General features: G+C 43.2%; 1 protein-coding gene across 1 annotated transcript in view; it reads right to left on the reverse strand.

Moving 5' to 3' along the window:
* itga4 (integrin alpha 4) overlaps window positions 1-6,248 on the reverse strand; it is a 64,185-nt gene extending 57,937 nt beyond the window's left edge. Inside the window, exons 1-2 of the mRNA XM_072685407.1 lie at window positions 5,903-6,248; window positions 2,791-2,903 (exon numbers count right to left, since the gene is read on the reverse strand). Coding sequence (XP_072541508.1) covers window positions 2,791-2,903; window positions 5,903-6,069 — 280 coding nt within the window. The 5' untranslated portion in view covers window positions 6,070-6,248. The remainder of the gene's footprint in view (window positions 1-2,790; window positions 2,904-5,902) is intronic.
* Window positions 6,249-16,313: the final 10,065 nt, after the last annotated feature.

A 16,313-nucleotide genomic window follows, 5' to 3' on the forward strand; every position in this document is an offset into this window, starting at 1 on the left:
TCCAACAAAAGCCGGACAAACTCTTCTAACACTCTTGATTTCAGTGTGTTAATGAGCAGGTGTCCGAATACTTTTGTCCAGCAATAACCGAGCCATGAACTAACAGATAGGTTTCAGAAGCAGCAGTTATGCAGCGTACTGAGACGAATGAACATGCCCATTTTTCACTTTCACATCTCAGAGAGGCCGGGGAACTTCTCAGGCAGGGCTGTTTCAGGTTGCAGCACAGCGTATTCAAAAGCTGACACCTCACTCTGGAGCCACAACTCTGCACCATCAACTCACCCTATTCAGGCTCCCTTACTTTGATCTGGTGCTCAAGTGGTTAGATGTGTGAAGTGTGAAGCTTAGGTGCTTGCTATGGTAATGTCTGTGTTAATGTGTCGCCTCACAGATCTCCTGACCGTCTAGCTGCCCCCAAGGGAAAGCATTAAAACCACCACATGGGGACAGTCTGGCTGACAATGTGCCCTGAGCACCCATCCCATACCAAAGAAGATACAGACATTGGTTTGCAGGACATTACAGACACAGAAAAAGACAGAATGACCCAGCAAATGACTCGACACATGATACACACACAGAGGACAGCTCTGACAAAACACCGTCCCGGAAAACCTTATATTTCCAAAACAGCAACTTTACAGGAGAAAGAAAAAACCTTCTGAACTTTTAATGGAAGTCAATGTAAAAATGTTTCATTCCAAGTAATTTTGAAGCATTTCTATTGGTCCATTCATAAGGGAATTTGGACACAATGTAAAGAATGACCACCAGATTCATATTATGCCAAAAAGTGAAAATCACCAAAACTGAGATACAAAGGTTTTGCAGGTCAGTGATGATGTGTATTACAGTACGGTTATTTTTTGTGCTGAATTTTTTGATTAGGCAACTAGTAATTAATTGACTGTCCCCATTTACTATAAATGTATAACAGCAGTGTCATGATTAATAAAAAAAAACTACTTGAGAAGCATATAGGCCCCAAAATATAATTTTTAGGGTATTTCAGGGCTGTACCTTTTATTACTTTTTATTATCAAATAAGCCTGATAGATCAGAGGTCTTCCAGTATCGACATTAGGCTGGTCTCAGTGTAAACACTGGATGGTACACAGCGATACAGAAGACTGAACAGGCTAAAATAGCACTTCTTCCCGTAGGGTAGTCACTGTCACCAACTCGGGGCTTCCTCCTGAGCCGTCAACACAATACTTTAGGCAAAACAGAGATTCTGTACGTGTGCAGAAGCGTAACAGCTAACCCTGCTTGCTGTCAACTGTATCAGCATCATGGGCGTGTCGTCCAGCGAGGACGCAGTTAGGCCCTGACATGAAAAACGCTAGCATTTAGAAAAAGATCTGCTATCTGAGGACTATTGAGTCACCTCATGAGGACGTATGGGCCGTTTTCAACACAAGCATCTGTGCTATGGTCATGAATTAATTAATGATTAATTCAATATCAATTAATAAATAAAAGAATAGTCCTATTATGGCTTCATAATTAATATTTACAGCAGTGGGTTAAGTAGATGTGGATGATTGGACCAATAGAATTGCTCCAAAATGACCTGGAATAAAACTTTTTACATTTTAGATTGACTTTTAAATTGCTGTGAGGGTTTAATTGCATTCAGCCTAACAAGAGCATCAGTTACTGGTGTCAGATGATTAGTTCTGCTACTCTAGCTCATCCCAAAAGTATTGGGCAGAGCTCCATCATCACTCCAAAGAAAAATACGGCCCCACTGCTCCACAGCTCAATGCTGAGGGGCTTTGTACCCCTCTAGCCTACACTCAGCATTTGGGCATGGTGACCTTAAGGTCATGTGTGGCCTGTTCTACTGCCTATATATATATATATATACATACAATGTTTATGGACACCCCATTTTACTGTTACTTTAGGTTAAGCACCCACGGCTGACAAATTGATTAGCACAGCTTGTCCGTGCCAATAGAATAGGACTCTCTGGAGCAGATAAACATCATGAACCTTTTGCCACCATGCTGCCTAATGCCAGTCATGGGCTAGTAGAGGGGTATAAAGCCCCCCAGCATTGACCTGTGGAGCAGTGGAAGATCTGAGTTCTCTGGAATGATGGATGGTGGAGCTCCAACCTGTACTTTTAGGCTGAGTTGGGGAGTTGAAATCCTCACAGCAATGCTCCTTCAACCTCCAGTAGAAAGCTTTCTTCTTCTCTGGACAGTAGAGATAGTTACTCCAACAAAAGCAGAGTCAGCTTTTTTAATTTCCTTGATTTCAGAAGACAAATTAAGCAGGTGTCCCAATAATTTTGTCCACTCTCTATATATGAATATACATACATTTCCATGGTGACTAAGGATGTTTTCTTTTGTGCTTCCTGTCTGACCTGGAAAGACGTTAACCCCGTTTAACCCATATTTGTAGGAGGCTCTGTAAAGACAGGAAGACAAGCAGGCCTGGCCCTCGAATGGCCATTTGTTCAGCATGTACCTACAGGAAATGCAGTCTGGACAGTGCAGTGCAGATGAGCCTGACCAGCTAACCCCGCCTCACACAAACCACAGTGGCTCACCCAGGCCCTGACCTGCATGGGAATGCGACTAAAACAAATCATGGAGTCCTCCAGGGATATTAAGTCTAGATGTTGAGAAAGAACGGAACGGACAGAGCCCAAAGAACCGCAAAGGAAAGAGGAATCTGAGAGACATGCAAGACGTTCATTGAGAAATTCAGGACTGGGAATGGGGAGATTAGGGGAGAAAGACACACAGGCCTTAAAAAAATGACATCACCCACCGGCTCGGAGCTGGTCACACTTCTTGGATAAAATGCTGCACTTGAAAATTGCTCCTGGGTTTTTGACATCAGGGTAGTACTTGGAGTCAGCAGTTGGAGCTCCAGCAATCAACCTGAGAGTCAAGAAAACACAGAATTATACTCACAAGTGTCTAAACAGAATACACGACCCAATACGGATATAACCCTGAAATCAAACATACAACTAATACACTTAGAATTCATCAATAAAAAATAAAACCAGTGGTGCACCGATGCTGATTGCATATCGGTATCGGCGCTGATACTGGCTCTTACACACAGTATCGATATCTGCAACAGAAACCACCAATACTATAAAGCTTTCTGACGTCGTACTTTTATTAATTTTATTTTTTTAATAGAACATTTTTGTTTGCTTATTTTACTCTAAAACCAAACATTTAAACAGCCAATAAACTCCAGTCATAAACAGTTATCACCCGTAAACAGATATTTAATAAAACTTTCAGCACTTTCTGTTTGCATGTGGTGTTTTTAATGGATCCGAAGCCAGAAGTTTCAGAGTTTCAGCAGCTTGTTTAAAGGAAACACTGAAGTTTAGCATCTTTCTGAATGTGAAATTTGCTGCAGAAGCACTTCCTGTTTCTAAACTGCTCTGAAATGGGAATTTAAACAGCAGTTAAAAGCTGTTCGGCCAATCTTAGCGAGATTACGCTTCCCTACCTGCTCGTGTTTCTGCATTGTGGCCATTTTTTTTATTTTTATAGCTCTGAAACTTTTCAAACGAGCCGTCACTCGTAACCAGTAAACACAGTAAAAGCTTATTAGATTTTATTTGGGATAAAATATAAAAAAGTAAAGCCTATAAAAATTGGAAAACTTTACATTTCAGGATTTAGAGCCGGGTCTCCAGTATTTAAGTCAGAGTTGGTAACGATATAGGTACTCAGTATCAGCAGATATTTGCAAATCTGGTAGCAGCATCAGTATCGGAAAGGAAAAAGTGGTATCAGTGCATCCTTCTATATAACCTATGTATATATACCATGACTAAAAACCCTGTATCTCCAAAAAATAACAACTTTACAGAGATTGGACTTTTTTTAACTTTTAATGAAAGTCAACGTAAAAATATTTGATTCCAAATCATTTTGGAGCGTTTCTATTGGTTTACTGAAATTTTGAAACAACTGCCAGATTTACATTTTGTCAAAAAGTGTTTTTTTTTTGCAGAGTTTGAAAATATGCAAGACAAAAAACACCAAAATGAAGTTCCTAACTTGAGAAGAAAACACCAACTGGAAATCCAAACGTGAAACAAATTCTAACGAGAGCTCATGAGCAACGCAGTTACAGTATCTTCAGACTGGAGATCTGGAATCATGGACCTGATAGTTTGAAAGCAGTGCTGCTTCAGTGAAGCTCCATGTGTGAAATCTACAGTTATTTTTAACAAAGCAACGAGACGAAGCTTCGGCCTTGTGACCAAACTGAAGACTTTTACTCATAGCGAGGAAAGTGCCGTTAGAGCAGGAAACCTTTTAATGAACGAGTTTAATGAACGTTTTAAATGTTGATGTTTTAAATATTTAAAATAAACGTTTAGTTTCGTTTAGTTTTCCGTCTGAAATCTTTGAATTTTATTGTGTTTTTTGAAGGAAACAATCTAACAGAGTTTAAGAACAGCTTTAAACCTCGAGAAGAACAACTTTTGGTTCTTTAAGCTTTGAGAAGAACAACTTTTGGTTCTTTAAGCTTTGAGAAGAACAACTTTTGGTTCTTTAAGCTTTGAGAAGAACAACTTTTGGTTCTTTAAGCTTTGAGAAGAACAACTTTTGGCTGTTTGAGCTTTGAGAGGAACAACTTTTGGCTGTTTGAGCTTTGAGAGGAACAACTTTTGGCTGTTTGAGCTTTGAGAGGAACAACTTTTGGCTGTTTGAGCTTTGAGAGGAACAACTTTTGGTTCTTTAAGCTTTGAGAGGAACAACTTTTGGTTCTTTAAACTTTGAGAAGAACAACTTTTGGTTCTTTAAACTTTGAGAAGAACAACTTTTAACTGTTTGAGCTTTGAGAGGAACAACTGTTGGTTCTTTAAACTTTGAGAAGAACTTTTGGTTCTTTGAGCTTTGAGAAGAAAAACTTTTGGTTCTTTTAACTTTGAACAACTTTTGGTTCTTTAGAAATTGAGAAGAACAACTTCTGGTTCTTTGAGCCTTAAGAAGAACAACTTTTGGTTCTTTAAACCTAGAAAGGAACAACTTTTGGTTCTTTGAGTCCTGAGGAAAACCACTCTACTTTCTTAGAGCCTTGAGAAGAGCAAGGTTTGGTTCTTTAACCCTTGACAAGAACAAGTTTTGGTGATTTGAGCCTTAAAACTAACTTCTTTTGGTTCTTTTACCCTTGAGAAGAACCACGTCTGGTTCTTTCATAAAGAAGAAAAGGTGAGTGTGAAGAACATTTACACTGGTAAAGAACTTTTAATGCAGTAGAGGTTCTTCACACTCACATCTCTTACACAAATAATTTTCTTATGGAGAAAAAACACTTTTGTTCATTGGAGCCTTCATAAGAACCTCACTGGTTCCAAAAAAGAACCAGAAGTTTGTCAAAGAAAAGCCATTTAAACTACATGCAGTGAAGGTTTCTATGCTCACATGTTTCTTACAAAGACTGTGAAGAACACTGAAGAACATTTCAGCTGGTAAAGAACCGGAAGATGTTTCTATATATATTTAATGGATCCAGAAGTGGTTCTTCTATGGTATCGCTCAAGGAACCCTTGACGCACCGAGCTACCTTACTTTAGGTGTCAAGGCGCTGGATGGAAGTTCTATGGTGGACAGGTTCTGTCATCAAATGCCTTTAAACGGCGTAAGGTTCTCCAGGTTCTCCATACCTTCTCCTGAACCAGGCTTAGCCAGGAAGCCCACGTCTCTGAGACCAGGTGGTGTAGCTAACTTCAACTAACCTGTAGCTCAAATCTACATGAAGCAACACTCCACACTGACACTACCGAGCACCACCCGTCCCTAACTGAGAGCGTGTGTCTGTGTGTGTGTGTGTGTGTGTGTGTGTGTGCGCGCGCGCGCGCAGCTGTAGCAGAAGTTTCCCCCTTCATGCCTGAACTCACCATGTGCTCTGCTGGTTCTTGTGCAGAAGAACCGAGTATCCGAACATGGACCCTCCGGGACCAGTGAACTTCTCCGGGCTCTGCGTGTCCAGGTTGTATCCATGGCTCACGATCAGCACGCAGCACCACACGCACACCGTCCACACACACGCCAGCGCGCGCAGCATGTCTCCACTTGTAACAAAGTCACGAGAACTCCAAAATCCGGGGTCTAATCACACACTCTCTGTAACTCTCTCTCTCTCACACACACACACACACACACACACTCTATCAGCTCATGGCAGTAAAGTTGGAGAGTGTGTCTGTGAGCGTCTCACTGTGTAACAGTGTGTGTGACTCGCGCGCGCCTGTTGCGCTCTGAGGAGCAGCATCAGCGCGCACCGGTGACCCCTCCCTCTGGGCTGGGCTCCTAACGGATCTAGGCATGCGCAGTGGGGCGCGTGTCCGTGTGTGTGTGTGTGTGTGGGGGGGGGGGGGGGGGGATGGGGGATGGAGGGAGTGTATATGAATGGACGTGTGTGTGTGTGTGTGGAGGGGGGTTATGGATGGATGTATGTAAGAGTGGTCTGAGTGTGTGCATGTGTGTGTGTGTGTGTGTGTAGAGTTGGTGGCTGTTGGTAATATGTGTGTGCAGAATATCTATACTGTACTGTGCAAAAGTCATAGCCCCCTTTTATTAGTTCTTTGGGCCTCACCATCCAAGGTCTCCCACACACAGTCAATGATGTTGAGGTCCGGACTCTTCTAGGTTTGATTTGCCTGCTTTCCTCACATCCTTTTAGACCCACCATGATGAGTCAACTTCTCACAGTGGAAGGATGGACCGAACACCTGTTGATGTTCTCAGATCTGAAGCGAGAATGAAGCTGGAGCATCTCCTTCCTCGCAAAGATGCAGAGGAGCTGTTTATCTGAGTGGAGGTCGCGTTGGTGGTCTGCTGGGGGTTTCCAAGGGTTGTAAGGGTCACGTTGTCTCTCTATCTTGTTTCTTTCACATTTTCATTCTTTACGAAGGTATCTAATCTCCTCCTTACAATTTTACTCCACTGCAGCAAATACAGCTGTACACATGCATTTCTGGACAAGCTGAGAGAAGCTCCAGAAGCTTGACCTGAAGGTGGAGCAGCATGTGGGCTGAGGTGGTAGAGTAACACTACAGGATTTTACACTAATATGACTCTATGGGTTCTGCAGCGTTACTCAGCAGCAGTTCTGGAGAGAGGTTCTCCTCCTGCAGCTCCACCACCAAACCTCCATAGTGCAGTAGCAGCAGCAGCAGCGCTCCGGCCCGGAGTGGGAATGACTGAGACACCGTTCTCCCCCGTTACAGTCAGTGGAGCATCGGCATGATCCTGAAGCTGCTGATTAAAGTAAAAGTGCTGCATAATGCTGCTTTAAATCCCATCTGTTTTCCTTCCTGACGTGATTCCAGCTATTCCCTGCATTCCTCGAGGAACAGAGTTGGATTTATGGAGCAAGTGAGCAATTATGGAAGAATTTAGCATCTGCTATGCGTTGTGTGCGTCCTGCTGCCTTGTGGCCAGCAGTGCGGAGAGATTGTAAATAAAGTTTAGGACTTTTAATGGCCTTAGGAAACACTGAGCACGAGCTTACACAGAGCTTACACAGAGCTTACACAACACACACACGCTGCTGCTGCTGCTGCTTGTGCAACGCATGTCTCACTCGTGATATTTGCCTTTCAAAAGAGCGATAATACAGCTGATCAGCCAAGAGAGGGTTTCAAATGTGGGGGTTTCTAATAAAGTGGTCAGTGAGATAGGGGTTTCTAATAAAGTGGCCAGTGAGTGGAAGAAGCACAAGGTAGGGGTTTCTAATAAAGTGGCCAGTGAGTGAAAGAAGCACAAGGTAGGTGTTTCTAATAAATTGGCCAGTGAGTGGAAGAAGCACAAGGTAGGTGTTTCTAATAAAGTGGCCAGTGAGTGGAAGAAGCACAAGGTAGGGGTTTCTAATAAAGTGGCCAGTGAGTGAAAGAAGCACAAGGTAGGTGTTTCTAATAAAGTGGCCAGTGAGTGGAAGAAGCACAAGGTAGGTGTTTCTAATAAAGTGGCCAGTGAGTGGAAGAAGCACAAGGTAGGTGTTTCTAATAAAGTGGCCAGTGAGTGGAAGAAGCACAAGGTAGGGGTTTCTAATAAAGTGGCCAGTGAGTGGAAGAAGCACAAGGTAGGGGTTTCTAATAAAGTGGCCAGTGAGTGGAAGAAGCACAAGGTAGATGTTTCTAATAAAGTGAGACAGACGCTTTTCAGGAATTCTAAAAAGCAGACAGCAAACATTTTCCTTTTAGACTTGTGACCATAATGAAGCTGTCTGTCTTGCCAGCACAAAGTCACACACACACACACACACACACACACACACACACACACACACACATACACACACACACACACACACACACTGAGCAAGCCAAGAGAATTGTTCCCCTGTGGTGACGTTATGGGTGAATGGAGCAGTGTTACATAGCATTAGCCTTGAGACACACCATGTGTGTGTGTGTGTGAGAGAGAGAGAGAGAGAGAGAGAGAGAGAGAGAGAGAGTGTTAGAGAGAGATCTTTCATTACCTATCAATAAGATTGAACAGTGGTGCTTTTTTGCCGCAGGAGTTTCCAAAGGGCCCTTTAAGAAGAAGTGAATAAATGGGGGTCTCTCTCCCTCTCTCCCTCTCTCTCTCTCCCTCTCTCCCTCTCTCTCTCTCTCTCTCTCTCTCTCCCTCTCTCTCTCTCTCTCTCAATCTCTCTCTCACTCTCTCTCTCTCACTCTCTTGTTTGTGGACAACCCGTCTAATTCAGCTACTGCAATGCACCCATTGCAGACACAACCACACAGTCATAGCTTGTCTAGTCTCTGTAGAGAAGAAGTACTGCCAATAGAATAGGACTCTCTGGAGCAGATGAACATCATGACCCTATTGGCACCATGCTGCCCAATGTCAGGCGTGAGCTAGTAGAGGAGTCTAAAGCCCCCCAGCATTGAGGAGCTGTGGAGCAGTGGAAGAACTGTGTTCTCTGGAATCCAACACTTTTGAGAGTAGTTGAGGAGATGTGGGTGAGGTGAGGTGGTGATCATTCAGCATTCTGACCTTGCTGCTGAATGCAGTAAAATCCTCACAGCAATGCACCTCCAAAATCTGTGCATATGTGTATCTGAGACTGACCCAAAGTGTCCAGTAATGAAGTACAAATACTACATCTTACTACAGTAGAAATGCTGGTATCTAAACTTTACTGGAGTAATTATTTATTTATTACTTCTCACATTTTCCCCCAATTATCTGAACTTTCTCCTCCTTACATTTTAAAATCAGCCTCGTTTCTCCTATTTCATTTCCCTTTGTTTTCATTCCGGCTCATCATCAATAAAAAACCCTCCAGATAAATCTCTCCATCCAGAAAGTGAGAGTCTGATCCTGATTGGATGAGAAGTATAAACAGACTCCATTCTGACTCCCTATTGGTTTATAAGAGATCCATCACACCTGCACACGTCCCGTCACTCTCCAGCGAGCTCACAGCAGACGTCTGTAGTCTAGTATGAAGACTGTGTCCGTGGCAGAGACTCAAGAGAGCTGCAGTGAAACGTCCCGACTGAGCCCCACATTTACACTCCAATAAAGCTTATTGATCACACGCCTCTGAAGTCTGACTTTCTGCAGCTTTACAGAACTTCTAGACAACGACTCCTCATATTTTCCTCCATGAAGCTCATGTTGATGCTCAGTAGAGCACAGAGACGCTCCTTTAATAGAGCTGATATTACTGAAATGCTTCATTTTCAATGGGCAGATCTGCAGCTGAAACAGGAGCCTAGTGCAGCCCAACATTTTTAACATCAACATTTTAATAGATCATTCTCCTCATTATGACTTTTAGAGAAATGGGGTTTTGGGGAGGGGGGGGGGGGTAGTGCACTATAGACCCCTGTGGCGCGGCCTAAGCTTTCGGTCTTTGTTTTCCTTCCATTACTTTTACTTTTCTACTTGAAGTGGTTCTGAAACCAGTACTTTTACACTTTTACTGGAGTAAAAAGCTTCTATAGAAGTCATGGATGTCAATACGTTTGACACCTTTGAGAGTGACATGAGATAAGAGACTAAACAAGCACCTGGGTGGCCTCTGTAGAGAGGAAAGGTGTATCCAAACTTTTGACTGGACCGTTTCTTCTCGTCCTTTCACGACCAGGATCTGAAAAGGCAGCAGCAGTTGAAATGCGTCTGTACTGTAAATAGGATTCACAGCTAAATACCAACAATACCAAAGGCCTGGCTTTTGTGGGTGAAGCCGGGTCTCCTGCTCTCCGTGTAGGAGGTTATGAGATTTTGCCGTTGTGCAAACAAACAGGCCTGCACAGCGGAGCGTAATTGGGGGGAAGTTTGTAGAAGCTGCCTGTGGGGTCCGGCTGCGGATTTCACCTAGAAAAAACAGTGAAGGGCTTTTTTTTAATGGGGGTAAAAGAGCACAAGCCGCTGACCGTTCTGGACAGTGTGGTACGTGTGGCTGATTATTGCACAAGATGTGATCTCTGTACTACTGACTCGGACTGGAGGACATCACACACACACACACACAGCCTGCATTCCTGCTTTCTTGGTGTGTGTTTGTGTGTGTCTCCACAGATTCAAGATTCAAGATTCAAAGCTTTATTGTCATATGCACAGTAAGGAAACTAGTTTCCCTGTACAATGAAATTCTTACTTTGCTGCCCACATTGGATGTCATAAAATAAAAAGTATAAATATAAATAGACAAATAACAAGGATCAAAAATTAAACATGCAGAAAATATATAAAATAAAATATAAAATGTAAACAATTTAGAATTATACAGGCTATATACATTGTGCAGGTATGTGCTACATTAGTTACATTGTAACAGCCTTCTATAGGAGTGTGCTCAGGGCTTGGTCTGGGGGTGTGAGAGGCTCCTTGCTTTCCTCCTTGTCATCCGCATTTCAGGTTTCAGAAAAGAGGACACTGCGGACACATGAGCGACCGTAAGAGTTAGGAGGTTTTGCTCGGGGGGCTTCAAGCAGGCCTAAGTGTGTGTTTGAGGGTGAGAGTACAAGGTAGGTGTTTCTAATAAAGTGGCCAGTGAGTGGAAGAAGCACAAGAAAGGTGTTTCTAATAAAGTGGCCAGTGAGTGGAAGAAGCACAAGGTAGGTGTTTCTAATAAAGTGGCCAGCACAAGGTAGGGGTTTCTAATAAAGTGGCCATTGAGTGAAAGAAGCACAAGGTAGAGGTTTCTAATAAAGTGGCCAGTGAGTGGAAGAAGCACAAGGTAGGTGTTTCTAATAAAGTGGCCAGCACAAGGTAGGGGTTTCTAATAAAGTGGCCAGTGAGTGAAAGAAGCACAAGGTAGAGGTTTCTAATAAAGTGGCCAGTGAGTGAAAGAAGCACAAGGTAGGTGTTTCTAATAAAGTGGCCAGCACAAGGTAGGGGTTTCTAATAAAGTGGCCAGTGAGTGAAAGAAGCACAAGGTAGGTGTTTCTAATAAAGTGGCCAGTGAGTGGAAGAAGCACACGGTAGGTGTTTCCAATAAAGTGGCCAGTGTGCCTGTAATATATCTTATCATGATTTCAAACTCAGACCTTTTGGTTCTTTCAGAATAGTTGGTCCACTTGGTTCTACTGATATGGAACTGATCTAGAACCGATTAATGTTTATTTACATTTGTGTTGAGGCTTTTATAGGCTGTGGTCAGTCTCCACATGCTGCCCTTGTTAAGCAGTTCTGCTGACTCTGCAGTTTGACCAGGTGTGGTTGTGAGGAGGCGGGGCTTAGAGAGGCGTGTTTAAAGCTGTATAAGAGACAGAGGTAGAAGCAAACGCTGACCTGCAGTCAATGCCAAATCCCGATTTTCTACACATTTCCGATCATGATTATTTTAGTGTTATCACCTGAGATCTTTACTACTGGAGCTTTAATTCCATCCATATTAAACAGCTCTAGATGTAGTAATGGACCAAAGTCCGGTCATTGGAAAGCAGTCATTGGGTCCAACTGAATATAAACCACTGCAGACAATCTTCCAATGACTGGACTGGACTTTCTGCTGCAGTATTATTATTATTATTATTATTATTATTATTATTGAGGATCAGTCACTGAGGACTGATCAATGAGGACCCTGTCATCAATAGCCCAAAGCTCTAACCACTGAGCCACCACTGCTCATAGTGGTGGATGAAGGTGGTCAGAGCCGGAGAGCTGTCGTTGTGCTCAAGAATCTGACCAGGTTATGTATGATAAGACTTCTGACATGAATCTACGAATCATCTATGAATCTTTCCCCATCATTCATTGGTCATTCATTAGTGATTCCTTCATTTCTTCCTGCATTTCTTGTTGTGCTATCTGCTGCTGACCAGCGGAGGACGTGTTGTTCCTCTTGCTCTGTGGAAGGTTTTCTTGCCACGATCTTCTCTGCCTGGCTTACCAGGAGCTCGGATTTCCTTTAAGCTGCTTTGTAATGTTATTGAAAGCACTGTGTAAATACGTTTGACCCGACACTGAATCAATTTATTATGTATTTTTGATGTTATATTATATTAATTAATAAAATGGTTGGTGGTTGGTGTGACGCAACAGATAACACCACTACCTGCCAGAGAACTGCCACACCACGTGGGACACTGGGATTCGATTCCCGGTCTGGGTGACTATGCTGCGCTACACCAATAAGAGTCCTTGGGCCAGACTCCTAACACTACACTGACCCTCCTCTGTAATACAGGTGACCTTGTAAGTCGCTCTGGATAAGAGCGTCAGCTAAATACTGTAAATGTAAAATAAAAAAGACATAGCTGCAAGTGAAATAGCTTACAACATACATACATGATGTTTTACTCAATACTTTAAGTATTTTCAGGATTTTAAGGCTAAACCTAAAGAACTGAATTCTTAATTTTTGATTCTTTTTTTTTTTCACTTTTTGACATAATGTAAATCTTTGGAAATTATGTCTAAAGTTTGTGACGAATGGACCAATAGAAATGCTCCAAAATTACTTATTATTAATCCATATGATCTTTTTACCTTGACTTGAAAGCTAAGAAGGTCCTTCAGTGACCTCCCTGACGTCTGACTGATTACATATCATCACTATTCCATTAAAAAACCTTTGAAAACAGTTGAAATTAACATTTTATTATTATATATTAACCCCTTAGTTTACACTCCATGACTTATCAGACACTAAGCTGTATTACTCAGTAACTACGGGGACTTCTGTACAAACTCATGGAGCTATTCTTTGGTTATAGATGTTTATAGTAAAATTTTTGGCCCACCGGTGGACCATAGGGGTTTTAAGGGGTTAATAAAGGGTAAAACTGTTGCTTCCTGTAAACGCCTCAACCTGCGCTTTCAACTAGTTTTAAACAATTAAATCATTTAAATTATTATTAACTTTAAAACAGTTGAATCAGGTTAATATACCCAACAGATCAGAGCTCAGCTGCTCTAGTTTGTTGTGTTAATTCTGAAGTCTCAAAATAAGTGTCCCCAAACTTCTGAAGGCCATTCTATGATTCAAGCCTGACACAAAAAATGGTTAACAAGAGGAACGTGTCCTCGGCTTTACTGCTGATTCATAGTTTTAAACCCGCCTGACATGCCACCCCCCAGCAGCCTCTGTCGTAATATCCCAAACATGAGCGTCCCTCTTTTAGCCCTGACCCCCGAAGGTCACAGCTTTCCGGCAAATGCAGACCATACGGCGTTAGCGTCCTGTGCTAACGCCCCCCAGATGGAGCTCCGCACAGTTTCTCTCTGCAGAGCTACTCCACACTCCCAGGCAGCTTTTTCTGTGAGACCTTAGCCGGCATTTCATTAAATAAAGGCTTATTAGCGCATTAAAGGATCTTCCTCAATCTGATGAGGAGCAGACGGTGGAGTGTGGCTGGAAAACTGTGAAGGAATCAGAGCCAATTTTTAATCTCTTCGAAAAAAAATCTTATTTTAGACACGTTTGAGGAGACAATAGAGACGACGTCTAGAGGAAAGAACCTGCTGGGGAGCCTGCTCTAGACCCAGCACTTAGAAATACACACAGTACATCCATCCATCCATCCATCTATCCATCCGTTCGTCTGTCCGTCTCTTAATTGTCCTTCCAACCATCATCGATTCATCATCCTTCCATTTGTCTGTCTGTTCATCCATCCGTCAATCAACCAATGATACATGGATGGATGGATTGATTGACGGATTGACAGACAGACCAATGGATGGAGTAATAGATGGATGGAAGGGCTGACAGACCGACTGACATACGGATGGATGGATGGATGGATATTCACGTATCCACCTGTTTGTCCATTCTTCTATCTGCCTGTATATCCATCCATCCAACTGTTTATCTGTCCGTCCGTCCATCCATTTATCTATCCTTCTGTTTGTCCAATCATCTTCCTGCCTGTATATCCATCCATCTATCCATCTGTCTGTCTATCTGGCATTCTGTCAGCCCTTTCATTTGTCCATTACACCATCGACCTGTTCATCCATCCATCTATCAATCAATCCATCCATCTACCTACCTATTGTCTGTCTGTCAAGTCAAGTCAAGTCAAGTCAAGTCAAGTCAAGTGGGTTTTATTGTCATTTCAACTACATACAGAGTACACAGTGAAACGAAATAACGTTCCTCCAGGACCATGGTGCAACATAGACACAGTGCATACAGAACACAAGTGCAACACAATACAAGTGCGGACAGACAACACAACACAACACAGTACAGAGAGAGGATAATAAATAATTGGCGGTAGTGTGCAAATTATGCAGTGTGTAATAAATATTGAGTCCAGTGAGGTAGTAAGGTTATTAGTGCAAATGCTTTGTGCAAAAATGCTTCCCATGTTATCTGGGGTAAATGGTTGGAGAGAGAGAGAGAGAGAGAGAGAGAGAGAGACATGTAACAGAAAAGACATCAGTTCAGAAGTTGAGTTGTGTTGAGAAGTCTGATGGCTTGGGGGAAGAAGCTGTTGCAGAGTCTGGTAGTGTTGGACCGGATGCTGCGGTACCTTCTTCCTGATGGCAGGAGGGAGAACAGTCTGTGTGAAGGGTGGGTGGAGTCATCCACAATGCTGGTTGCTTTGCAGATGCAGCAGGTGGTGTAAATGTCCATGACGGAGGGGAGAGAGACTCTGATGATCCTCTCAGCTGTCCTCACAATGCGTTGGAGGGTCTTGCGGTCGGAGGCTGTGCAGGTCCCAAACCAGGCAGTGATGCAGCTGCTCAGGATGCTCTCTATGGTCCCTCTATAGAAGAGGGTGAGGATGGGTGGAGGGAGACGGGCCTTTCTCAACTTCCGGAGGAAGTAGAGACGCTGCTGGGCTTTCTTGGCTGTAGAGCTGGTGTTCAGGGACCAGGTGAGGTTCTCCGCTAGGTGGACACCAAGGAACTTGGTGCTCTTAACGATTCTTGAATGCTGAACTGAAGTCTATGAACAGCATTCTGATGTAGGTGTCCTTCTTCTCCAGGTGGGTAAGGGAGAGATGAAGGGTGGTGGTGATGGCATCGTCCGTGGAGCGGTTGGGACGATGTGCAAATTGCAGGGGGTCCAATGAAGAGGGCAGTTGGGTCTTGATGTTCCTCATGACTAGCCTCTCGAATCACTTCATGATGATGGGCGTGAGAGCAACGGGACGGTAGTCATTGAGGCAGGACACCGTGGACTTCTTCGGCACGGGGACAGATAGATGTCCATACAGATAGATGGGGGCAGATAGATGTCCATACATCTATCTGCCTGCCTGTCCATCTATCCATCCACTTCGTTATCTGTCTGTCTGTCTGTCTCTCTGCTCTTCCATCTATACATAAATCAATCAGTCTATCTATCCAGCCATCTGTTCATCCGTCTGTCTGTCCGACCATTCATCCATTCATCAATCCATCTATTTTTCCTTCTCTGTCTTCTCTGTCATCCATCCACCTATCCACCCACCTCTCCATCCACCTATCCATCCACCTCTCCATCCACCTATCCATCCACCTATCCATTAATCAATCCATCCATCAATCCATCCTTTTGTCCATTCATCTATCTGCCTGTATATCCATCTATTCATCCATCCATCTGTCTGTTTGTCCGTCCCTCCATCTAGCCATCCATTCGTCAGTCTGTCCTCCCTTCCATCTATCCATTACTCCATCTGTCTGTTCATCCATCTATCCATCCATCTATCCATCCATCCATCCATCCATCCATCTATACAGCCAGCCAGACAATCTTCTGTCTGTCTGTTGGTCTGCCTATCTGCCCTTCAAATCCATCCAGCAATCCATTTCTCTGTCTGTCTGTCAGTCTGTCCACTTTTCCTTCCATCTATTACTCCATCTGTCTGTCTGTTTGCCAATCATCCATCCATCTATCCTGCCAGCCAG

This window comes from Salminus brasiliensis, chromosome 8 (assembly GCF_030463535.1).
Source record: "Salminus brasiliensis chromosome 8, fSalBra1.hap2, whole genome shotgun sequence".
Taxonomy (NCBI): Eukaryota; Metazoa; Chordata; class Actinopteri; order Characiformes; family Bryconidae; genus Salminus; species Salminus brasiliensis.